At 38.2% G+C, this 19,707-nt stretch overlaps 2 protein-coding genes and 1 gene segment (V, D, J or C); 1 reads left to right on the top strand and 2 right to left on the bottom strand.

Moving 5' to 3' along the window:
- The window catches only part of LOC133641188 (zinc finger protein 3-like), a 24,173-nt gene extending 10,906 nt beyond the window's left edge, over positions 1-13,267 (bottom strand). Inside the window, exons 1-3 of the mRNA XM_062035122.1 lie at positions 12,657-13,267; positions 8,122-8,340; positions 5-772 (exon numbers count right to left, since the gene is read on the bottom strand). Coding sequence (XP_061891106.1) covers positions 5-772; positions 8,122-8,340; positions 12,657-12,765 — 1,096 coding nt within the window. The 5' untranslated portion in view covers positions 12,766-13,267. The remainder of the gene's footprint in view (positions 1-4; positions 773-8,121; positions 8,341-12,656) is intronic.
- Positions 1-19,707, top strand: part of LOC133640900 (T-cell receptor beta-1 chain C region-like) — a 157,135-nt gene that overhangs the window by 70,049 nt on the left and 67,379 nt on the right.
- Positions 17,653-19,707, bottom strand: part of LOC133641129 (gastrula zinc finger protein XlCGF57.1-like) — a 3,215-nt gene continuing 1,160 nt past the window's right edge. Inside the window, exon 1 of the mRNA XM_062035012.1 lies at positions 17,653-19,707. This exon is cut by the window's right edge and continues 1,160 nt beyond it. Within this exon, the coding sequence (XP_061890996.1) occupies positions 18,762-19,707 (946 nt within the window). The 3' untranslated portion in view covers positions 17,653-18,761.

Raw genomic sequence — 19,707 nt, 5'->3', positions numbered from 1 at the left:
CCACAGATTGAACAAGAAAACGGTTTTTCACCAGTGTGTATTCTTATGTGTACTTTCAATCTGTGACTTTGTACAAAACCTGTACCACAGATTGAACAGATAAAAGGTTTTTCACCAGTGTGTATTCTCATGTGTACTTTCAAATTGCGACCTTCTACAAAACCTTTACTACAGATTGAACAGGTAAAAGGTTTTTCTCCAGTGTGTGTACTGATGTGTCTTTTCAGATGACAATTGTATTTAAAGGTTTTGTCACAGTGAGAACATTTCAAGTGAGTGTTGTCAGTGTGACATGTCTTATCATCTTTAGAGTCTTCATCATCAGTGTCAGGAGAGTGTGACGTTGTGTCCTCACTATCTGATAGTGGAGCTAAGAGCTTGTCTGCTTGTGATCCTCCACAGTGGTCTCCATCAGCTTCTGTTGTCATGTGTTGTGTTGAGCTGCTGCTTGGAGGCTCCGCCTCTCTCTTCTCCTCACTTTCACCTTTGACCTCCTCATCTTCACTCTTCACAGGGACACCAGTCACTGGGAACTCCACCAGTCCTTCAATATGATCTCCCTCCTGACTAACGGTGTGTTCCGCCTCTTCCTCTTTTAGGTGGGGCGTCAGTGAGTCTTCCTCTTCCTTTTTACAGGGAAGGGTCTGTGTCAAAGAGGAAAAGGAGACACCAGAGGGTCTGTGGCACCTGGTCTTCCTCTTTGATGGATCCTCCTTCACCATCCTGAAGCTACACTCCTGTTTTTCAGGCAGAAGTTGTTCTGCACAGACGTCTGCAGGACACAAAATGACAAACATGCTTGAGAAATGTCCAGATTTGCTCAGTCACATGAGGCATTCAGTAAGTTCACATGTACTTAAAATAACAAGTTATTATATGAATTGGCCTGAAAACAAACACACTGCTCTTTACAACATTATTCACAGGAAAAGAAGACCACTTTCTATGAGTGGGCAATATGGCCTAAAATCTATATTGCCATACATTCCCTTCCACTTGAGTGCAGCTGGGATAGGCTCCAGCGCCCCCTGTGATTTTAATGTCAGTTACTGATGTATAAACTTGGAGAAAAGATTAGGTCGTTTACATTGTAAATCTGTATTGTTGTTTCTGTTATGGCGCCATCTTGTGGTCGAGTTCTCTCACTGCGAGTGCTGTGGGTTGAAAATGTATTTCTTTTTGCTTTGTGCCTTGAACCCGAAGTATGGTTTCTTCGTTTATCTCGCCAAGCAACGTTTGTAAGTGTAACCGGGGATTTCCACTGGATGTGGAACGGCGGCGCCGCGGCGACAGACTCGTTTTTTTGTTTTCAAGTCAATGCAGGGTTTCCCGCAGCGCTTTGTTGTTAATGCAGCCGCCTTAACAACAAAGAGCCACCGCCTAAACTTAAGTCTTAAAAAAAATTTAAAAAATTTTTTTTTTTTTTGGTCCTGTCCAGCTTCTCAGGCAAATCATATAGTTGATGTAGATGCCCATATAGGCTGTTCAGTACTTTACAAAAGAGAAGTGTAGGATACTTCTCTTGTCAACCATAGATCTCATTCTCACTTCAGACCGGCCTAAAATAAAAAATAGTGGGGTCATGATCTGTGGTCTTAGCGACCACTATCTAACCTTCTGCACCCGCAAAATAGCTAAACCCAAAGCCAATGGCCACATAACAGCCCAATCCAGATCCCTTAAAAAATACTCCAGTGATAATTTCAATTTAAAATTAGATGAGTGGGACTGGTCCCCTGTGCTCGCGAGCAACCTGGTCGATGTTGCTTGGGATCGCTTCAAAACGGCGTTCCTAAAGATACTAAATGACATGGCTCCTGTGAAAACAGTCAGGATCAAAGCCCGCTCGGAACCATGGATGAATCCGGACATATTAGCTGCCATAAAAGACAGACAGAAAATACTCCGAATACCAAAAGTGTAAAACAGAAGTAGATAAACAACCCAATAATATCAACATCAAATCACTCCTTTCAACTCTCAAAAAGCAAAGCAATAAATTAAGAAATAAGTCAACCAACCAGACTAAATCCTTTAAAAAAAATTACATTAACGACAAAATAGAGGAAAACACAAATAAGCCACGTGAGCTCTGGAAAATTCTCAACAAGCAGCTTCCTGGTTGCAGCCAGAAACTTAAAGGCCTACTGAAATTAATTTTTTTTATTTAAACGGGGATAGCAGATCCATTCTATGTGTCATACTTGATCATTTCGCGATATTGCCATATTTTTGCTGAAAGGATTTAGTAGAGAACAACAACGATAAAGTTCGCAACTTTTGGTCTCTGATAAAAAAAATCCTTGCCCCTACCGGAAGTAGCGTGACGTAGTCAGTTGTTCACCTCCTCATATTTTCCTATTGTTTTCAACGCAGCTAAAGCGATTCGGACCGAGAAAGCGACGATTACCCCATTAATTTGAGCGAGGATGAAAGATTTGTGGATGAGGAACGTTAGAGTGACGGACTAGAATGCAGTGAAAGACATATCTTTTTTCGCTCTGACCGTAACTTAGGTACAAGCTGGCTCATTGGATTCCACACTCTCTCCTTCTTCTATTGTGGATCACGGATTTGTATTTTAAACCACCTCGGATACTATATATATCTTGAAAATGAGAGTCGAGAACACGAAATGGACATTCACAGTGACTTTTATCTCCACAACAATACATCGGCGAAGCTCTTTAGCTACTGAGCTAACGTGATAGCATCTGGCTCAAATGCAGATAGAAACAAAATAAATAAATCCCTGACTGGAAGGATAGACAGAAGATCAACAATACTATTAAACCATGGACATGTAACTACACGGTTAATAATTCTCAGCCTGGCAAAGCTTAACAATGCCGTTACTAACGACGCTGAAGCTAACTTAGCAACGGGACCTCACAGAGCTATAATAAAAACATTAGCGCTCCACCTACGCCAGCCAGCCCTCATCTGCTCATCAACACCCGTGCTCACCTGCGTTCCAGCGATCGACGGCGCGACGAAGGACTTCACCCGATCACAGATGTGGTTGGCGGCTAGCATCGGCTAGCGCGTCTGCTATCCAAGTAAGTCCTCCTTGTTGTGTTGCTACAGCCAGCCGCTAATACACCGATCCCACCTACAACTTTCTTCTTTGCAATCTCCATTGTTCATTAAACAAATTGCAAAAGATTCACCAACACAGATGTCCAGAATACTTTGGAATTATGAAATGAAAACAGAGCTTTTTGTATTGGCCTCAATGGGGGAGCCATACCTCTGTTCTACTGGCTACGTCACGCGCATACGTCATATCCAAAGGCGTTTTCAACCGGAAGTTTAGCGGGAAATTTAAAATTGCACTTTACTAATGTAACCCGGCCGTATTGGCATGTGTTGCAATGTTAAGATTTCATCATTGATATATAAACTATCAGACTGCGTGGTCGGTAGTTGTGGGTTTCAGTAGGCCTTTAAACTCACTGTGACTCATAAACACACTTTATTGATGAGACCGTTATGAAGAGTCTTTATACGCCTTGATGTAGTTGTCTGCCTCGGCTACTGATCCGAGCCAAACGCGGATGCCGTCCGTCTGTTTAATGCAGAGCTTGGGGTTTGAGTCCCAACTTGTACAATGACGCCATCACAGTCCGGTAAGTCCTCCGCTGATTCACTACCTCTGGAGTAGTCCTCGTACACTCTGAACGCGTGCCCGTGGTATTTCTGCGTACCCCTCTTCCTAACCTCCCGAATAAGCAGGTCTTTGCTCTGGAAGCAATGAAAAGAGAGCAGGATAGGTCGGGGCTTGTCCCCGTGTCCCGGCTTGGGAGCCAGGCTGCGATGAGCGCGGTCCAGCTCAGGTGGAGAGGCGAATACTTCCTCACCAAGACTTCCTTCAGCTACAGGGAGAAAAACTTAGTAGGTTGCGGGCATTCTATCCCTTCAGGTGAGCCAACGAGCTGGGCATTACTCCGCCTGCTCCTTCCCTCCAGGTCGGTGAGCTTAGCCTTTAGCTTCTGGTTGTCGGCCTGTAGCATGTCACAAACAGCCTCCACCTGCTCCAACCGCTGATGTAGGGATTCAGCATTTTCCTCCAGAGAGGTCAGTCTGTAGTTATGACTGATTCCGCTCGGGATGGTTTCCTGCTGGCCCCACTATGGACTGGACTCTCACTATTATGTTGGATCCACTATGGGCTGGACTTTCGCTGATATGTTGGATCCACTATGGACTGGACTTTCACAATATTATGTCAGACCCACTCGACATCCATTGCTTTCTGTCTACCCTAGAGGGGGTGGGGGGTTACCCACATATGCGGTCCTCTCCAAGGTTTCTCATAGTCATTCACATCGACGTCCCACTGGGGTGAGTTTTTCCTTGCCCTTATGTGGGCTCTGTACCAAGGATGTCGTTGTGGCTTGTGCAGCCCTTTGAGACACTTGTGATTTAGGGCTATATAAATAAACATTGATTGATTAATTGATTGACTGTTGACCGTCACTTGAAGTCCGTCCAGCTTCTCGTTCACCTCGTTAAAGGATGTTTTAAGCTCAGTTACCAAGGTTGATCTTTGGTCCGATAGTATAGCTATCAGCTCAGATTTGCTAACGGCTGCAGCATCGGCCTCTGCCTTTTCTTGTGATTTTGCAAATTTGGGAGGCATTGTCGGTCATGAAGCATGTTGTTTATGCGTCGTAGTAGTAGAAAGAAGTTGCCAGCGGTTAGATGCTCGTGAAATACAGGCAGGGTGCATGTCAAAAGGAAGAGTAAAGCAGGAGCTGGAGGCTAACACGTCTTTACACCATGCGTCCTCAACCGAAGTGATTGCCGAAACAAAAAATTGTGAATTACTGACAAGAAGCTCACTTTGTTCATGTACCGTATTTTTCGGACTATATGGCGCACTTAAAAGTCTTTCATTTTGTCAAAACTCGAAAGTGCGCCTTATAACCTGGTGCGCCCAGTGTACGGAATAATTCTGTTTGTGCTTACTGACCTCGAAGCAATTTTATTTGGTACATGGTGTAATGATAAGTGTGTCCAGTAGATGGTAGTCACACGTAAGAGATACGTGTAGACTGCCATATGACGCCAGTTAACAACACCAAAACTTTAAATGTTCCATTGAAAATAAAGAACATTACACACGGCGCTCAAAAATCTGTCAAAATGTTTTAGTACGACTTTGAAGCCGCACCGCTTGATGGGTTGTCAACACATTATGGCTACCGTAGTCAGAGATACAAGTATTACTATGGTGTGTGTATAAGGACCGCAACAAGGCACCCATTAGCACACATATTATCTGGTGTTTTGTTTCACAATATTATGCAAAACCAACTTTTCTTACCTTCTGGTACCTGCTGATCTGTATTTCAGATCTGCATAAGCCCTGAAAATGTGCGCATGTCCGTGCCAATGCCATAGTCGATAAGCATATTCTTTTTCTCTATCTTCTAGTTATGGGACATTTATCCTCTGCTGTTGCCATTTCTAATATAAAGTAGTTTAAAGTTCTTACTTATATCTGTCAGTAAACTCGCCATGAAAGCGCTAAAACATACCGGTGTAGTGAGTTTACATTATTCACCCACGGGACTTTAGTTATGAGAGTTCCGGTCGGACGGTTTTCACGGGACACATTTCGGGCGTTGTTGTTGCACTAGTGAGCTACGGATGAGGAGATGCTGCTCCATTATTGATTGAAGTAAAGTGTGAATGTCATTAAAACAGTTAGCTCCATCTTTTGACACTTCTTCCACTCCCGTCCTTGTGCGCTACACCGCTACAACAAAGATGACGGGGAGAAGACGCTGTCGAAGGTGAGCCACGTAAATAAGACCGCCCACAAAACGGTGCATCCTGAAACGACAGTCAGAAAGCGGCTTGAAGATGATCTGTAAAACATCATCTATGCAACATTTTGACCAAAGAACCACCATTACATTTTATGTAGACCACAAGGAAGTGTTTTACGTTTAGAATTTTTTTTAATAATATGACTCCTTTAATGTGCCTTATAATCCAGTGTGATTTATATATATGTATGAAAAATAATAAAACTAAAACTAAATAGACCAGGGGTAGAGAACCTATGGCTCTCGAGCCAGATGTGGCTCTTTTGATGACTGCATCTGGCTCTCAAATAAATCTTAGCTGACATTGCTTAACACGATAAGTAATGAATAATTCTGCTGGTAATCACAGTGCTAAAAATAACGTTCAAAATATAAAACATTCTCATGCATTTTAATCTATTCATCCGTTTTCTACCGTACCTGTACATGATGTTGCATTTATGGTAAGAAGTATTTTATTTATTATTGGTTAGCTTCAGAATAACAATGTTATTAAAAAGAATAGGATACTTATTATACTCTATAAATGTTGGTCTTACTTAAAAATGCACGCATTTAGTTAAATTCAGAGTTAAAAAATATTGTATGGCTCTCACGGAAATACATTTTTTAATATTTGGCTTTCATGGCTCTCTCAGCCAAAAAGGTTCCCGACCCCTGAAATAGACCATTCATCGGCAGTACGCCTTATAATACGGTGCGCCCTATGGTCCGAAAAGTAAGGTAATATTTACGTATTTTTGCTCATTAGCGCATTCATTTCAAAAACGCATCAACGTTTTTTTGTTTTTTTTAACAATATCACTGAATATTACACACTGCAGACTTAATGAAAGCCAACAACTATCAGTGTTTCCCATAAACTCCCAAGATACCTGTGGCGGTGGGGGCGTGGCGGTGGGCGTGGCGGTGGGCGTGGTCACCATGACATCGAGTAATTTGCATAAATTACTACAATGATATGATTTTCTCGAAAAAGGCTAAAAAAATGTATACTTACTAATTAATAATAACAGTTTTGTTTTAAATGTCCATCCATCCATTTTACAATATAATTACAACACTTAATGTACATATTTATAAACAGATTTGAACAATAAATTATTCACTGAAATATATTTATTAATTGTGGTTCTTACAAAAAATATATCTTATAAATATAAAAGCTAAAATGTCTCTTAAAGCTCTGCCCCTTTAATTAGTGCATACTAAATAATTTAACTCTAGCCTACTACTACAACCATATTATTTACCAGCAACATAAAGTGAAACAGGGGCAGAGGTGTCCTGCCACAGTCAGTAACAGATAAACAGAAAACAGTAGTGGTCAAATACAAATAAGGCAACAAGAGAAGTATCCTACACTTCTCTTTTGTAAAGTAAATCTGAACAGCCTATATGGGCATCTACATCAACTATATGATTTGCCTGAGAAGCTGGACAGGACAAAAAAAAATAAAAAAAATAAAAACTTTTTTATTTTTTATTTGTGGCGGACGTAATTCTTTTGTGGCGGGCCGCCACAAATAAATGAATGTGTGGGAAACACTGACTATAATAACAAATCACTTACTGTACAAGGTCTGCTGTCACAAAGATGCAGACTGATAGAATGTTGTTATATTCCCGTTTGGATAAAGAATTACTCAAAATTGTCGCACGGAAAAGGGGGGTGAAGCCCAGCGTCTTTTTGTGTCATTCGCCATTTCCAGGTCTAAATTGGCTGTCAAAGGGTACCAACTTGTCAGAGTACGTCCTCATCCTTCTACTATCCAGGTGAGAGGCATGATTCATGATCTGGAATAATCTTTTACCAGCACTGAGGTGAGGAAGGAGTTGGACTTGGAGCGATGTCAACATAGACACACAAGCTATAAATAGTTTGTCTGCGTTAGCACTTATAATAACAATATCACTAATACTTGGTCGGTATTCAAGCCACGAAATGCAAATGGAGTATTGTTGGCGCTTTTTGGATGGTTATAGAGGACCTCCCATTGGCTCCATTGCAAGTGGACTTTTATTTTACATTTATGAGTTAGAATGTGATTTCAAAAATATATATATCCATCGTCATGTCTTTTATAATGATTGTGAACAATAGAAAAAGTTAAAGTTCCCCTCTAAATTCCAATGATTAGATTTAAGACTTGAAGTCTATGAGCATGAAGTGATGAAGCCTACTTGGATGAGAGGACAAACGTCTTCTAAGACAAAGTGAACAGTCCAGTTGTGATGGATTGAATGCCCTGAGAATAAAATGATATGTGGATGTTGTGCTTACTTGGACTGTGATGAAGCTGTGAGGACTCAGGTGGTTTGTCTTCATGCTCTTCAGTCTTCACAGAGACAACAGTCAGTGGAAACTTGGTGACATCATCCTCCTCCTGCCCTAGAAGACACTCTCCCTCCTGAGTGATCCACACTTCCTCCTCTTCCTCTTTAATGTGGGGAGGCTGTGGATCCTCGTCTTCCTCTTTAATGTGGGGGGGCTGCTGGACGTCTGTTGGGTAAATAAGTAAATAAGATTAAGAGAGAATAGAAATAGTTTTGGACTGACACTGTTAATACAATGACATTATTTGTGTTCTTTTGTGTGTTGTGTTAAAAGTGTGTAGCAAAACAACCAATAAAAACACGGGAAATACCTCCTTTTTTCCTAAAATTAATTTAAAAGTGGTACAGTGAGTACAAAAACAGACTTGGAAATTTGATGGGGGTCAATTTGAAAAGTTTTTATAAGTACGAGGCAGTATTAAATGAGGGATTCTAAACTTCACTGATGTAAAGTGTGTAAATATTGACATTGTCATTACCATGACCTCAATATCATGGAAATAAAAAAAAATCTAATTATAAAATCACTTAAAAAAAAACATTCATGGTATGTTTTTGTTATCGCGCAGAATACTTTTTGTTGGTCATTTTGTTGGCTGGGTCAAAAGGAACTTTTAACAAAAACATGTTTTACTATGTAGTGTTTTTATGGAGTATCTCCATCAACAATTCCTCTTTAGGAATTGGAAACCATCTACGACACGCTGAAGGAAAGTCAGTCACTTTTATGTTCTTTTAATAATTCAAGTGTTGACTACTTTGGTTATTGAAAATAAATATTTACTTTCGCTTATTGTTGCATGTAAGTCAGAATCAGGAAGTGAAATTATAACTTTAATTAGATTTGATTACGGTATGAAAATGTATTTTGTGACTGTGTGAGTTTTGTGTAAGCATGTTGATACAGGTTTACATCTTCTTGGGGACTGGAACACAGACATGTCCCGAAAGGATGCACCCATTTTTAAAACCTTCACTAAGCTGTGCCACCAACATTGCCTCACTTAGCTCATTAAGCAAACTACCAGGGTGAGTGAGTCCTTTTAAACCTTCTTAGACCTCGTTGTTACTTCTGACCAGTCTAAGATCACCACAAGTGGAACTACTGTATGCGGCTTAAGTGATCATTCCATGATTTTCTGTACCCATAAAAAACAGAATCAATGCTGACAGCCACAAAACAAGCAAAGCTACAATCCTCAAGACCTAGACTAGCAAGACGTTCAATGACAAACTGGCAAATTAAGACTCGCCTGGTACTTGCAAGTACACAGGTTTTTGGGTCAATTCCTAACCTCAGAAAAGTAGATAACTTCACAGTCAAAGTGGGTGACAATATTATAAAAAACAAAAATTAGATTACTTATCTTGGCTGCATCGTAGAGACTAATCTCTCCAGTGGAAAAAATTACTACTAAGGTAGTCAAAGAATCAACCGACAAATTCTGTTCTTACTAGTGTTGTCCCGATACCGATATTTTGGTACCAAAATGTATTTCGATACTTTCCGTACCACATAAAGGGCATTATTTGCTTTATTTTAACAAAAAATCTTAGGGTACATTAAACATATGTTTATTATTGCAAGTTTGTCCTTAAATAAAATAGTGAACATACTAGACAACTTGTATTTTAGTAGTAAGTAAACAAACAAAAGCTCCTAATTTAGTCTGCTGACATATACAGTAACATATTGTGTCATTTATATTCTATTATTTTGTCAAAACTATCAAGGACAAGTGGTAGAAAATTGATTATGTATCTACTTGTTCATTTACTGTTAATATCTGCTTACATTCTCCTTTAACATGTTCTATCTACACTTCCGTTAAAATGTAATAATCACTGATTCGTCTGTAGTTTGATACTTTACATTAGTTTTGGATGATACCTAGGGATGATACTCGAAACCGGTTTACCCGGTTGTTTGATAAGAAATTAACCGAGTCCTCAGACTCAAATCCCTTTTTGAGAACCGGTACCCGATATCGAGACCACTATAGTAAAGAAAAAGAGTTGGTTCTTTATTCGAATCCCTCGAAACGAATCCCGTGACGATATGACGATATGCAACACTTTTCGGGGCTACCGCGCATGCTCGTCACTCCCGTTGCATGCTGGGTAGTGTAGTTGTTATATTCACTATCTCAGGGGTCAGGAACCTATGGCTCGCGAGCGTGGCTCTTTTGATGATTGCATCTGGCTGGCGGATTTCGGCTTTTCAGATAAAAAAAAATATTATCGCTTGTTTTAATCCATCCATCGATTTTCCACTGCTCATGTCTTGTTCAGGGCTGCAGTTGGCTGCAGAAGCAATTTTCCATTATTTTAAATTGGATGATAATAGCCTACGTTGGGCGTTGCTGGGTAAAGAGGTAAACGCCCCCTTTTGAATCAGTCTGTGCGGTCATTAGCTCAAAGCGAACCCTTCGACGAAGAAGATGGCAAAAAGAAAAAAAGATGAGGAGTATCATACATTTCTGGACGAATGGACCGAAGAATTTGCCTTTGTGGAGAGAGCAGGTTCTGCAGTGTGTCTAATTTGCAATGACAAAATTGCATTGATGAAACGGTCGAATGTAAAGCGGCACTTCGACACACGCCATGCTACCTTTGCATCAAAATACCCTGCAGGAGACAGCAGGAAGAAAGCGTGCCAAGAGCTACTGAGCAGGGTGCAAGCTAGCCAGCATCAACTCCGCGTATAGACCCGGCAAGGTGACTATAATTCCGCTAGTTTTGCTGGATCTTTAGCAATAGTGAGGAACGGAAAACCATTCAGATGGCGAGTATGCTAAAATGTTCATGCTGGATGTAGCCAATGAACTTTTTGATGATCTTCCGAACAAAGACAAGATATGAGCAGTCATTTTTACATCTTAAAAACATCAAGTCCAACCTACGATCACGTTTAACGGATGAAAGCCTCAACGCCTGCATGAAGCTTAACCTCACCAAGTACCAACCAGACTACAAAGCCATCAGCGAATCCGTGCAGCACTAGAAGTCGCATTAATGGTGAGTATTATAACAACATTATTCAAAAGAATGAATTTAGAGGCTTATTATACTCACATTTAGTTGAATTCAGTCTTAAAATATATTATATGGCTCTCACAGAAATACATTTCCAAATATTTTGCTTTCATGGCTCTCTGAGTCAAGAAGGTTCCCGACCCCTGCCCTAGCTCATAACATCTTTCCCCCTATAATGTTAACTCAAAGTGTATTTCTTTTTTTAGCTTTAACTTTTCATTTTTTAGCATTGTAACCACATTTGCAAAGAACCTTTCTCTTCATAGAATTTTCTTTCAATAAAGAAATAAAGTGCAAAAATGTCAAAGCATCATAACAAACAGTTATGTCAAATAGCAGCAAAATTGCACTTTTTGGAGAGCTGTATTATTTTCAGTTTTGTGCCCAAAGGACTGATTTGATTTAACACTATATTATTATTTATACACCTATAGTGATCACAGAGACAGGTTGTTTTTGTGTCACTGTATACATTTGTTTTTCTGAAAAATCCCACTTAATATACTTTGGGTAACAACAGTCAATATTTATTTATTTTATTTTATATTTTTAGGGGGGTAACAGTCAATTTTTATCTATTTATTAGATTAAATTGTTTTCTTATATAATAAAAGTGAGCTTTTGTTAAACCAAATATTGTGTGTTTTTTTCCATATACAACAACCTATCTGGACTCGTTAAGAGAATCGATAAGGAATCGGTTCGATAAGAGGATTCGATAATAGGCTCAAACTCGCTAATTTCTAATCAAACATCATCCCTAATGATACCACAAATTTGGGTATCAATCTGATACCAAACACTAACATACACCATTCCACTATAATACCCATGCAGCTGACTAGATACTTTAAAAATGTAAAATATATTCACCATTATAACACCAGAGGTAGTTGTACAAATCACATTCAACTCAGATTTTACTCCAAAAAATGTTCTAATTTGTTTGCCTACTATACCACCAAAATGTGGAACTCCCTATCAATAGCCATACAGGTGTGTAAATCCCTTACCTTCTTCAAAGCCGCTTTGCAAATACATTACAGGTTGCAACTGGGAATAGAAAAAGCCTTTAGATTTTTTACAATTTTATTTTCTAGCAGTATTTTTTTTACTTTAAATGCTACTTTCTACATAGTACTGTGTTCTGTGTGAGTGAACAAATATTTCCATTGAAACCATGTCAGGCTTTCTTGTAGCAGTGAATGTGTACCGTGATGAAACTGTACCCTTTACTATGCAAACTTCTCATAAGTCCTTCAATCAATCAATCACACATTGTTACAAACTGAGAGGAACATCAACCTCAAACTGTCTCGTTTTCATGAAGAATCTAAATCAAAGCATTGCATCATCCCCACAAGACAAGACATCTTCCTATTGAAGAAAAGTGTTAATAATGAAATATAAAGTTAGTAAAGATGTGAGAGTAAGAAGTAAACAAACCTGTTCTGTGTAACACAACTTGAGCGTCCATAAGTTGATGTTGTCGCTCCTTCTCCTCTTTTGTTGGACAAAGTTCCTCCTCATACTTTGCTATCGTTCTTTCGCACATTTTCACACAATCACAACACTTTACACTCACATTTGATCTCTACTTAGCGATGTGTTGATAACGTCCGCGTGTCTTTGTTAGCAGCTAACAAGCTAAGCTAACTAGCAAGCTAAGCTAGCACATAAAGTGCGCTCAGACTAATGTATCCGGATACAAACAATGACTAACAATGTTTCATCTACTACACGACATATATGCGTACATGTATGCACTAAATACAAATAGAGAAACAATAATGGCCAGTGGCCACGTTTAGGCCTTCTCTGTCAAACGCCATTTTGCTTTTTACTCCTTCGTCTTCTTTGGATTTCCAGCAGACTAGTAGAGCATCTTAGGCCTCCACAGCTTCTTAACGGGACTTCTTCGTCCTGTCCTATGGTCCATACTACATTCTACAGCACAGGAGGTCGCGCTAGCAACCTTTCAATGGACCACTTCCAAGTTGGCTTCGTCGTTCTTCTTTTTTTTCTGTTTAATGGCGGTTAGGGTACGTGGGGGCACTAGGACCATGTGGAGGGCACTAGGACCGCTCTTTGTGGTCGCAGGAAGAGCAGCAGAAAGTTTCCCTGGAGAAAGAAATAGGTGAGTGACTAAGCTTTTTATTGTATATATATATATATATATATATAGATATCTATATATATATATATATATATATATATATATATATATATATATATATATATATATATATATATATATATATATATAGATATATATATATATATCTATATATATATATATATATATATAGATATATATATAGATATCTATATATATATATATATATATATATATATATATATATATAGATATCTATATATATATATATATATATATATATATATATATATATATATATATATATATATATATATATACCGGTATATATATATATATATATATATATATATATATATATATATATATATATATATATATATATATATATATATATATATATATATATATATATATAGATATCTATATATATATATATCTATATATATATATATCTATATATATATATATATATATATATATATATAGAGATATCTATATCTATATATATATATATATATATATATATATATATATATATATATATAGAGAGATATCTATATATATATATATATATATATATATATATATATATATATATATATATATATATATATATATATATATATATATATATATATATATATAGATATATATATATATATATATATATATATATATATATATATATATATATATATATATATATAATTTTATTATTATTATCATTATTATTTGTATTTATTTTTTTCACCACAGGCTGTGCTTCTAACATACTCCTAATACGTTTTTCCAAATGTTCTTCTTTTCTTTTCTATCAATCAGGGGCCGTATTTATCAAGCTTCTTAGAATTACTCCTAAGAAGTCTGCTAAGAGTTGACTTAAGCGTAAATAAATTATTCGCTGAAAGCTGCACTTAAAAGTTAGTTATCAAGCGTCTTACTCACACTTTCAGCGAAGTGTAGGACTGAATCTTAAGTGTCACACTCAGAGCTGAATTACGACATTACTATGTGCCGTAAACAGAATTTTAGGTGACGTCATTTCTGTGTCCATAGAAATGACCAATCATGGAAGGAATCCCTTGTCTAAGAATAAAGAAATATCTTATAAATATTTAAGTGGACAATGGGAGTGTATATTTTGACAATAAACTACAAAATAATACAAAACACACAAACAATATTGGCAATGAATCAAAAATAAATGTTTCCTTTTTGTTGCACCTTTCCTGCTTCCTGCTCCCAGACCGTAACACAGAGGCAGGGGAGACACTTCTCCAGGATGCATGCTCGGGGCAACACCCTTCACTTTACCCGGCAGTGGGTCTCCACAGCGGACGACTTTAGAGTGAATGATGAGTCCGGCGATTAGTTGCAAATCTTGCTTTATTGATTGCTTGTACACAGCCAATCCAACACAAAACAAACTAGTCTCCGCCCGCACTCACGCTACCGCTCCCTCTCTTCTCTCGCCCACACACTCACTGACGTCACTCACCTCACATGCTGTCACCTATTAAAGGGCCACACACACACATACGCTACTCTCATAACATTTTCTTTCCAATTCATTAATTAGGCAACTAATTTGAAACTTGTGTGGGTGGCTCTATATATACTAGCCCACTGCAGCCACATGCAGAAATCAACAAGGAATCGAAAATTTTTAAATCTGTGACAAAAATAATACCCGGTCTGTCTAAACCAGGGGTGTCAAAGTCAAATGGACGGAGGGCCAAATAAAAAATTTAGCTACAAGCCGAGGGCCGGACTGTTCGAATGTTCATTGAAAAAATTTTAAATGACGCATATAGTCTAGTGAACCTAATTGAACCTACTGAAAACCTAACAAATATATTCCAATATGATCAGATAAATAAAGCAATATTTTCTTATGGCTCTGTCAGTAATCTTTAATTTTCAACAGACACAAAAGACAAATTTCCTTTATATAAAAATCCCCATAACATGAACATTAAATGAAAGAAACCGGTATTCAAGGCACCATCAGTAGCCTATATTTTCTATTTTAGCAAAAGTGGGCTAAATTTACTTCAAAGAAAAAAACAATAATAGCAATTTTCTATCATCCACTCAACTGAAATATTTTTAAAATATAATTAAATTGAAATACAATAAAATAAAGTGCAAAAATCTATAAATCAAAAACAACACTTTGTTTAAGGAGAAGTAACATGCAGTGAAAACAAATATTAAACATTAACTTTTAAACTTGAATTGAGTAAAAACTCTAAATATGTGATTGCACAGTAATGTTCACATTAAACCCCCCTCCTCCCTCCGTGGGAGGGAGGCGAGTTGGGTGCCCGAAACCCCCCGCTGGTTTCGGCCCGCCCCTTGGCGCGCGTGGCACGCGGGCTCCGCGACCCGACGGCTGGCCCTCGTGGCTTGACGGCGGGCGCGTCCCGACGGGCCGCGCGTAGGGGTCAAACGCAGAAGTCTCAGGGCCTCGTGGTGAGGGGGTGGCCTGCGGGTTTCGGCCCGCTTGACCCCCCGCTCCGCTTGGCGCGCGCGGCACATGACGGGTTCCGCCACCGACGCTCGGGCTGCAGCCCGACGGTGGTGCGGGCCCGGCGGTGACGCGCGGTTTGGGGAAACAAAGCAGAAGTCTCAGGGCCTCGGGGCCGGGTTTCGGCCCGCCCCCTTGGCGCGCGTGGCACGGCGGGCTCCGCGACTGACGGCCGGGCTGCAGCCCTTCGGCCGGCAGGCGCGTCCCGGCGGGCCGCTCGCCCCCTTTCGGAACCTTGGACCGGCATCCGCTTGGTGCGTGTAAAAGATCTGCGGTCTAAAAAAAAAAAAAAAAAAAAAAAAAAAAAAAAAAAGATCTGCGGTCTGCGGGCCGGTTCTAATAATAAATCAAGATCATCCCAAGGGCCGTAAAAAACCTTCTCGCGGGCCGGATATGGCCCGCGGGCCTTGACTCTGACATATGTGGTCTAAACGATACCGTTTGATCAGCTGCTCGTCATCAAACAAAGCCAGGACATCCTTCCGCTCCCTGAACGTTCGCGCACGTCTCTCTCGCCTCAGTGCCATCCCCCGCTGGCAACTCCTAACCACTTAAGACACCTCTGAAGGTCTCTTAAATATCGTGGAGAGTAGGAGTGATTCTTAGACTTAAGAAAGTTGATAAATAGCTTTTATTCTTAAGTTTGAGAGTAGGACTAAATTTCGCAAATTCTCAGGGCTGAAGTGTAAAATGGCACTCTAAGACGCTTGATAAATACGGCCCCAGAAGTGTCACCAGGACGTCCCCTGGCCCTAACACTCCATGAAGGACATTTACAGGCATTGACCTCCATCTTACATGGACATTCACATGGACATTGTTAACATCCATATTATCAACCTTCCTGTTTGGTCCTTGTGTGCCAGCTGTTTAATGGCAAATGTTTTTGAAGAAACTGCAAATGTTCAGTTTTGCACATTTTACATTGATCAGGATTTATTTTATTTAAGTATGACGTTTCGAGCAAGTGCTCTTTTTCACACTGCTGTGGCGGTGTGTGCGGACCTTTCTTTCTTTCTTGTTCTTGTAAGTGTTCCTTTTTTGATCCAGCACCCATCCCAATTGGCTTTTTTAATTTTTTTCCCCCCTCTGTTTTGCACATTTTGAAAAAATAAATGTTTGGTTGAAGAATACATTTTTCTTGTGATTATGGTATGAATAGGATTTACAGTAAGTGCAACAGTGGTCTAGTGGAGGTGTAAAGTTCATTTTTCTAAGCATTTTGGCATTTTTAAAGCATTTTTTCAGGCCCGGACTGAAATAGGGGATACCGAAATTTTACAAATGACACCAAAAATATTCCAACCGCCCGCGAGATGTCCCTTATTTCAAAGTCTGGGTGTTGGCAACCCTAATGGTTTAAAAAGGGCATTTGGTCGCTGATGCACTTATTGAGTGATAAAAGTATTATAATATTTTAAGATTTCATTAAGTACGACCTGCAAATAGACAAAAATATTCAAATGAAATATAAAGGCTTTTGTTCAAAATATTCTAAATAAAGCATATAATCTTTTTCAGAACTCTTTTCTAAACTTTCTAGGCTTTTGGTGGATGGACACAATATTACAGATTTGAAACTTTGAAATTAGACAACTACTTACTATTTCTTATTTGCCGTATTTTCTCTGGAACAAAACAAACAAACAAAAAATACAAATAACTTGAAAGTTTCCATTCTTCCAAAGGCAAAATAGTTCATAAAAAAACTAAACAGAATTAACCACTTAAAATAATTTTAGGATGTTGTTCTGCAATTGAAGACAACACTTGTTCTTTCTGTGATAGGGAAATAAAATAAACAGTTTATTTTATGAATGCATGCAAGGTAAATCTCTGTGGGATGATGTACAATATCGGCTTTTGCCTGACACTCCAAACTTGTTTTCTGAAATTGATATTGTTTTGGGGATGTTAAACAAGAAAAAGAAAAAAAACATAAAAAATGTTTAAAACACAATAATGGAAATGTTTGTTTTATCCACAAATGTATGTTTGCAAAAACAAAAAAATCCTTCCACAAACAATTCAGTCATTTTCTCTCACTTTTATATTGCATAAAGGTCTGGGGACATACATATAAAACAATCACAACACAATCATCATGTTACAAAAGAGAGTAATAAAGATAATTAATAAATTGGATTATAGAGACCCAACATTTAATTCATAAAGTCACACATTTTAAAATGGTACAAAAGACAACTGTTCAAATGATATATAAAGTAAATAATAATATGCTTCCTGAAGTGGTCCAGATGATGTTTCAGATGTGAACCAGTACATATGTATATCATATAAAGGTGCTAATCTATGGGATCATTAACAATTAGAAATACAAATATGTCACACTTCAATATTTCAAACACATATAGAAAACACTATTGTGAATAAGTCTAAAATTGTATGATGAATTTATATACACATACATTTTTTTATTGTATGTAAAATATGTCTTGTACTGTTTACTCTCACCTTTTCAGTCAAATTGTTCTGTTCAATGTTTAATAAAAGTACACAATGTTGCATATTAATGCATGTACTTGACTGAAAAAAGCACCAACATAAAATATATAAATGTAGAAGCATATTAAAAAGATTGTTACACAAACAACAATGTCACACATGATGTTGTTAGAAAGTCAAAATTAAAGTCTTGACAGTTTATTTCAAATCCTGCAGTTTCATTTGCTGCTGCTGTTCTCACCAGCACACTTGTGTTTCTTACACTGGTACTTAGAAGAGAATCTTTCACCACACACACTGCAACTCAACACTTTCTCTCCTGGGTGTCTTCACAAAAGCTTCTGTTGCAGATTGAACATATGAAAGGTTTTTCACCAGTGTGTGTTCTCATGTGTTCTTTCAAGTTGTGACTTTCTACAAAACCTTTACCACAGATTTAACAGGAGAAAGGTTTTTCACCAGTGTGTGTTCTCATGTGCACTTTCAAATATTTACTTAGAGCAAAACCTTTACCACAGATTGAACAAGAAAAAGGTTTTTCACCAGTGTGTGTTCTCATGTGTTCTTTCAATTTCCAACTTTCTACAAAACCTTTACTGCAGATTGAACAGAGAAAAGGTTTTTCACCAGTGTGTGTTTTCATGTGCACTTTCAAATATTTACTTAGAGCAAAACCTTTACCACAGATTGAACAAGAAAAAGGTTTTTCACCAGTGTGTGTTGTCATGTGTTCTTTCAATTTCCAACTTTCTACAAAACCTTTACTGCAGATTGAACAGATAAAAGGTTTTTCACCAGTGTGTGTTTTCATGTGTACGTTCAAGTTGTGAATTTCAACAAAACCTTTACCACAGATTGAACAGGAGAAAGGTTTTTCACCAGTGTGTGTTCTCATGTGCACTTTCAAATATTTACTTAGAGCAAAACCTTTACCACAGATTGAACAAGAAAAAGGTTTTTCACCAGTGTGTGTTGTCATGTGTGCTTTCAATTTGAAACTTTCTACAAAACCTTTACTGCACATCGGACAGATAAAAGGTTTTTCACCAGTGTGTATTCTCATGTGTAGTTTCAATCTGCAACTTTCTACAAAACCTTTACCACAGATTGAACAGGAAAAAGGTTTTTCACCAGTGTGTGTTCTCATGTGCGCTTTCAAATAGTTACTTAGAACAAAACCTTTACTACAGATTGAACAAATAAAAGATTTTTCTCCTGTGTGTGTTGTTCTGTGTATTTTCAAACCAGACTTTTGTGCAAAACCTTTACCACAGATTGAACAAGAAAAAGGCTTTTCACCAGTGTGTATTCTCATGTGTACTTTTAAATTGTGACTTTGTACAAAAACTTTACCACAGATTGAACAGATAAAAGGTTTTTCA

This window comes from Entelurus aequoreus, linkage group LG23, assembly GCF_033978785.1.
Source record: "Entelurus aequoreus isolate RoL-2023_Sb linkage group LG23, RoL_Eaeq_v1.1, whole genome shotgun sequence".
Classification (NCBI taxonomy): domain Eukaryota; kingdom Metazoa; phylum Chordata; class Actinopteri; order Syngnathiformes; family Syngnathidae; genus Entelurus; species Entelurus aequoreus.
Note: the sequence above shows the minus strand (reverse complement) of the source record. Positions and strands in the feature narration are given on the sequence as shown.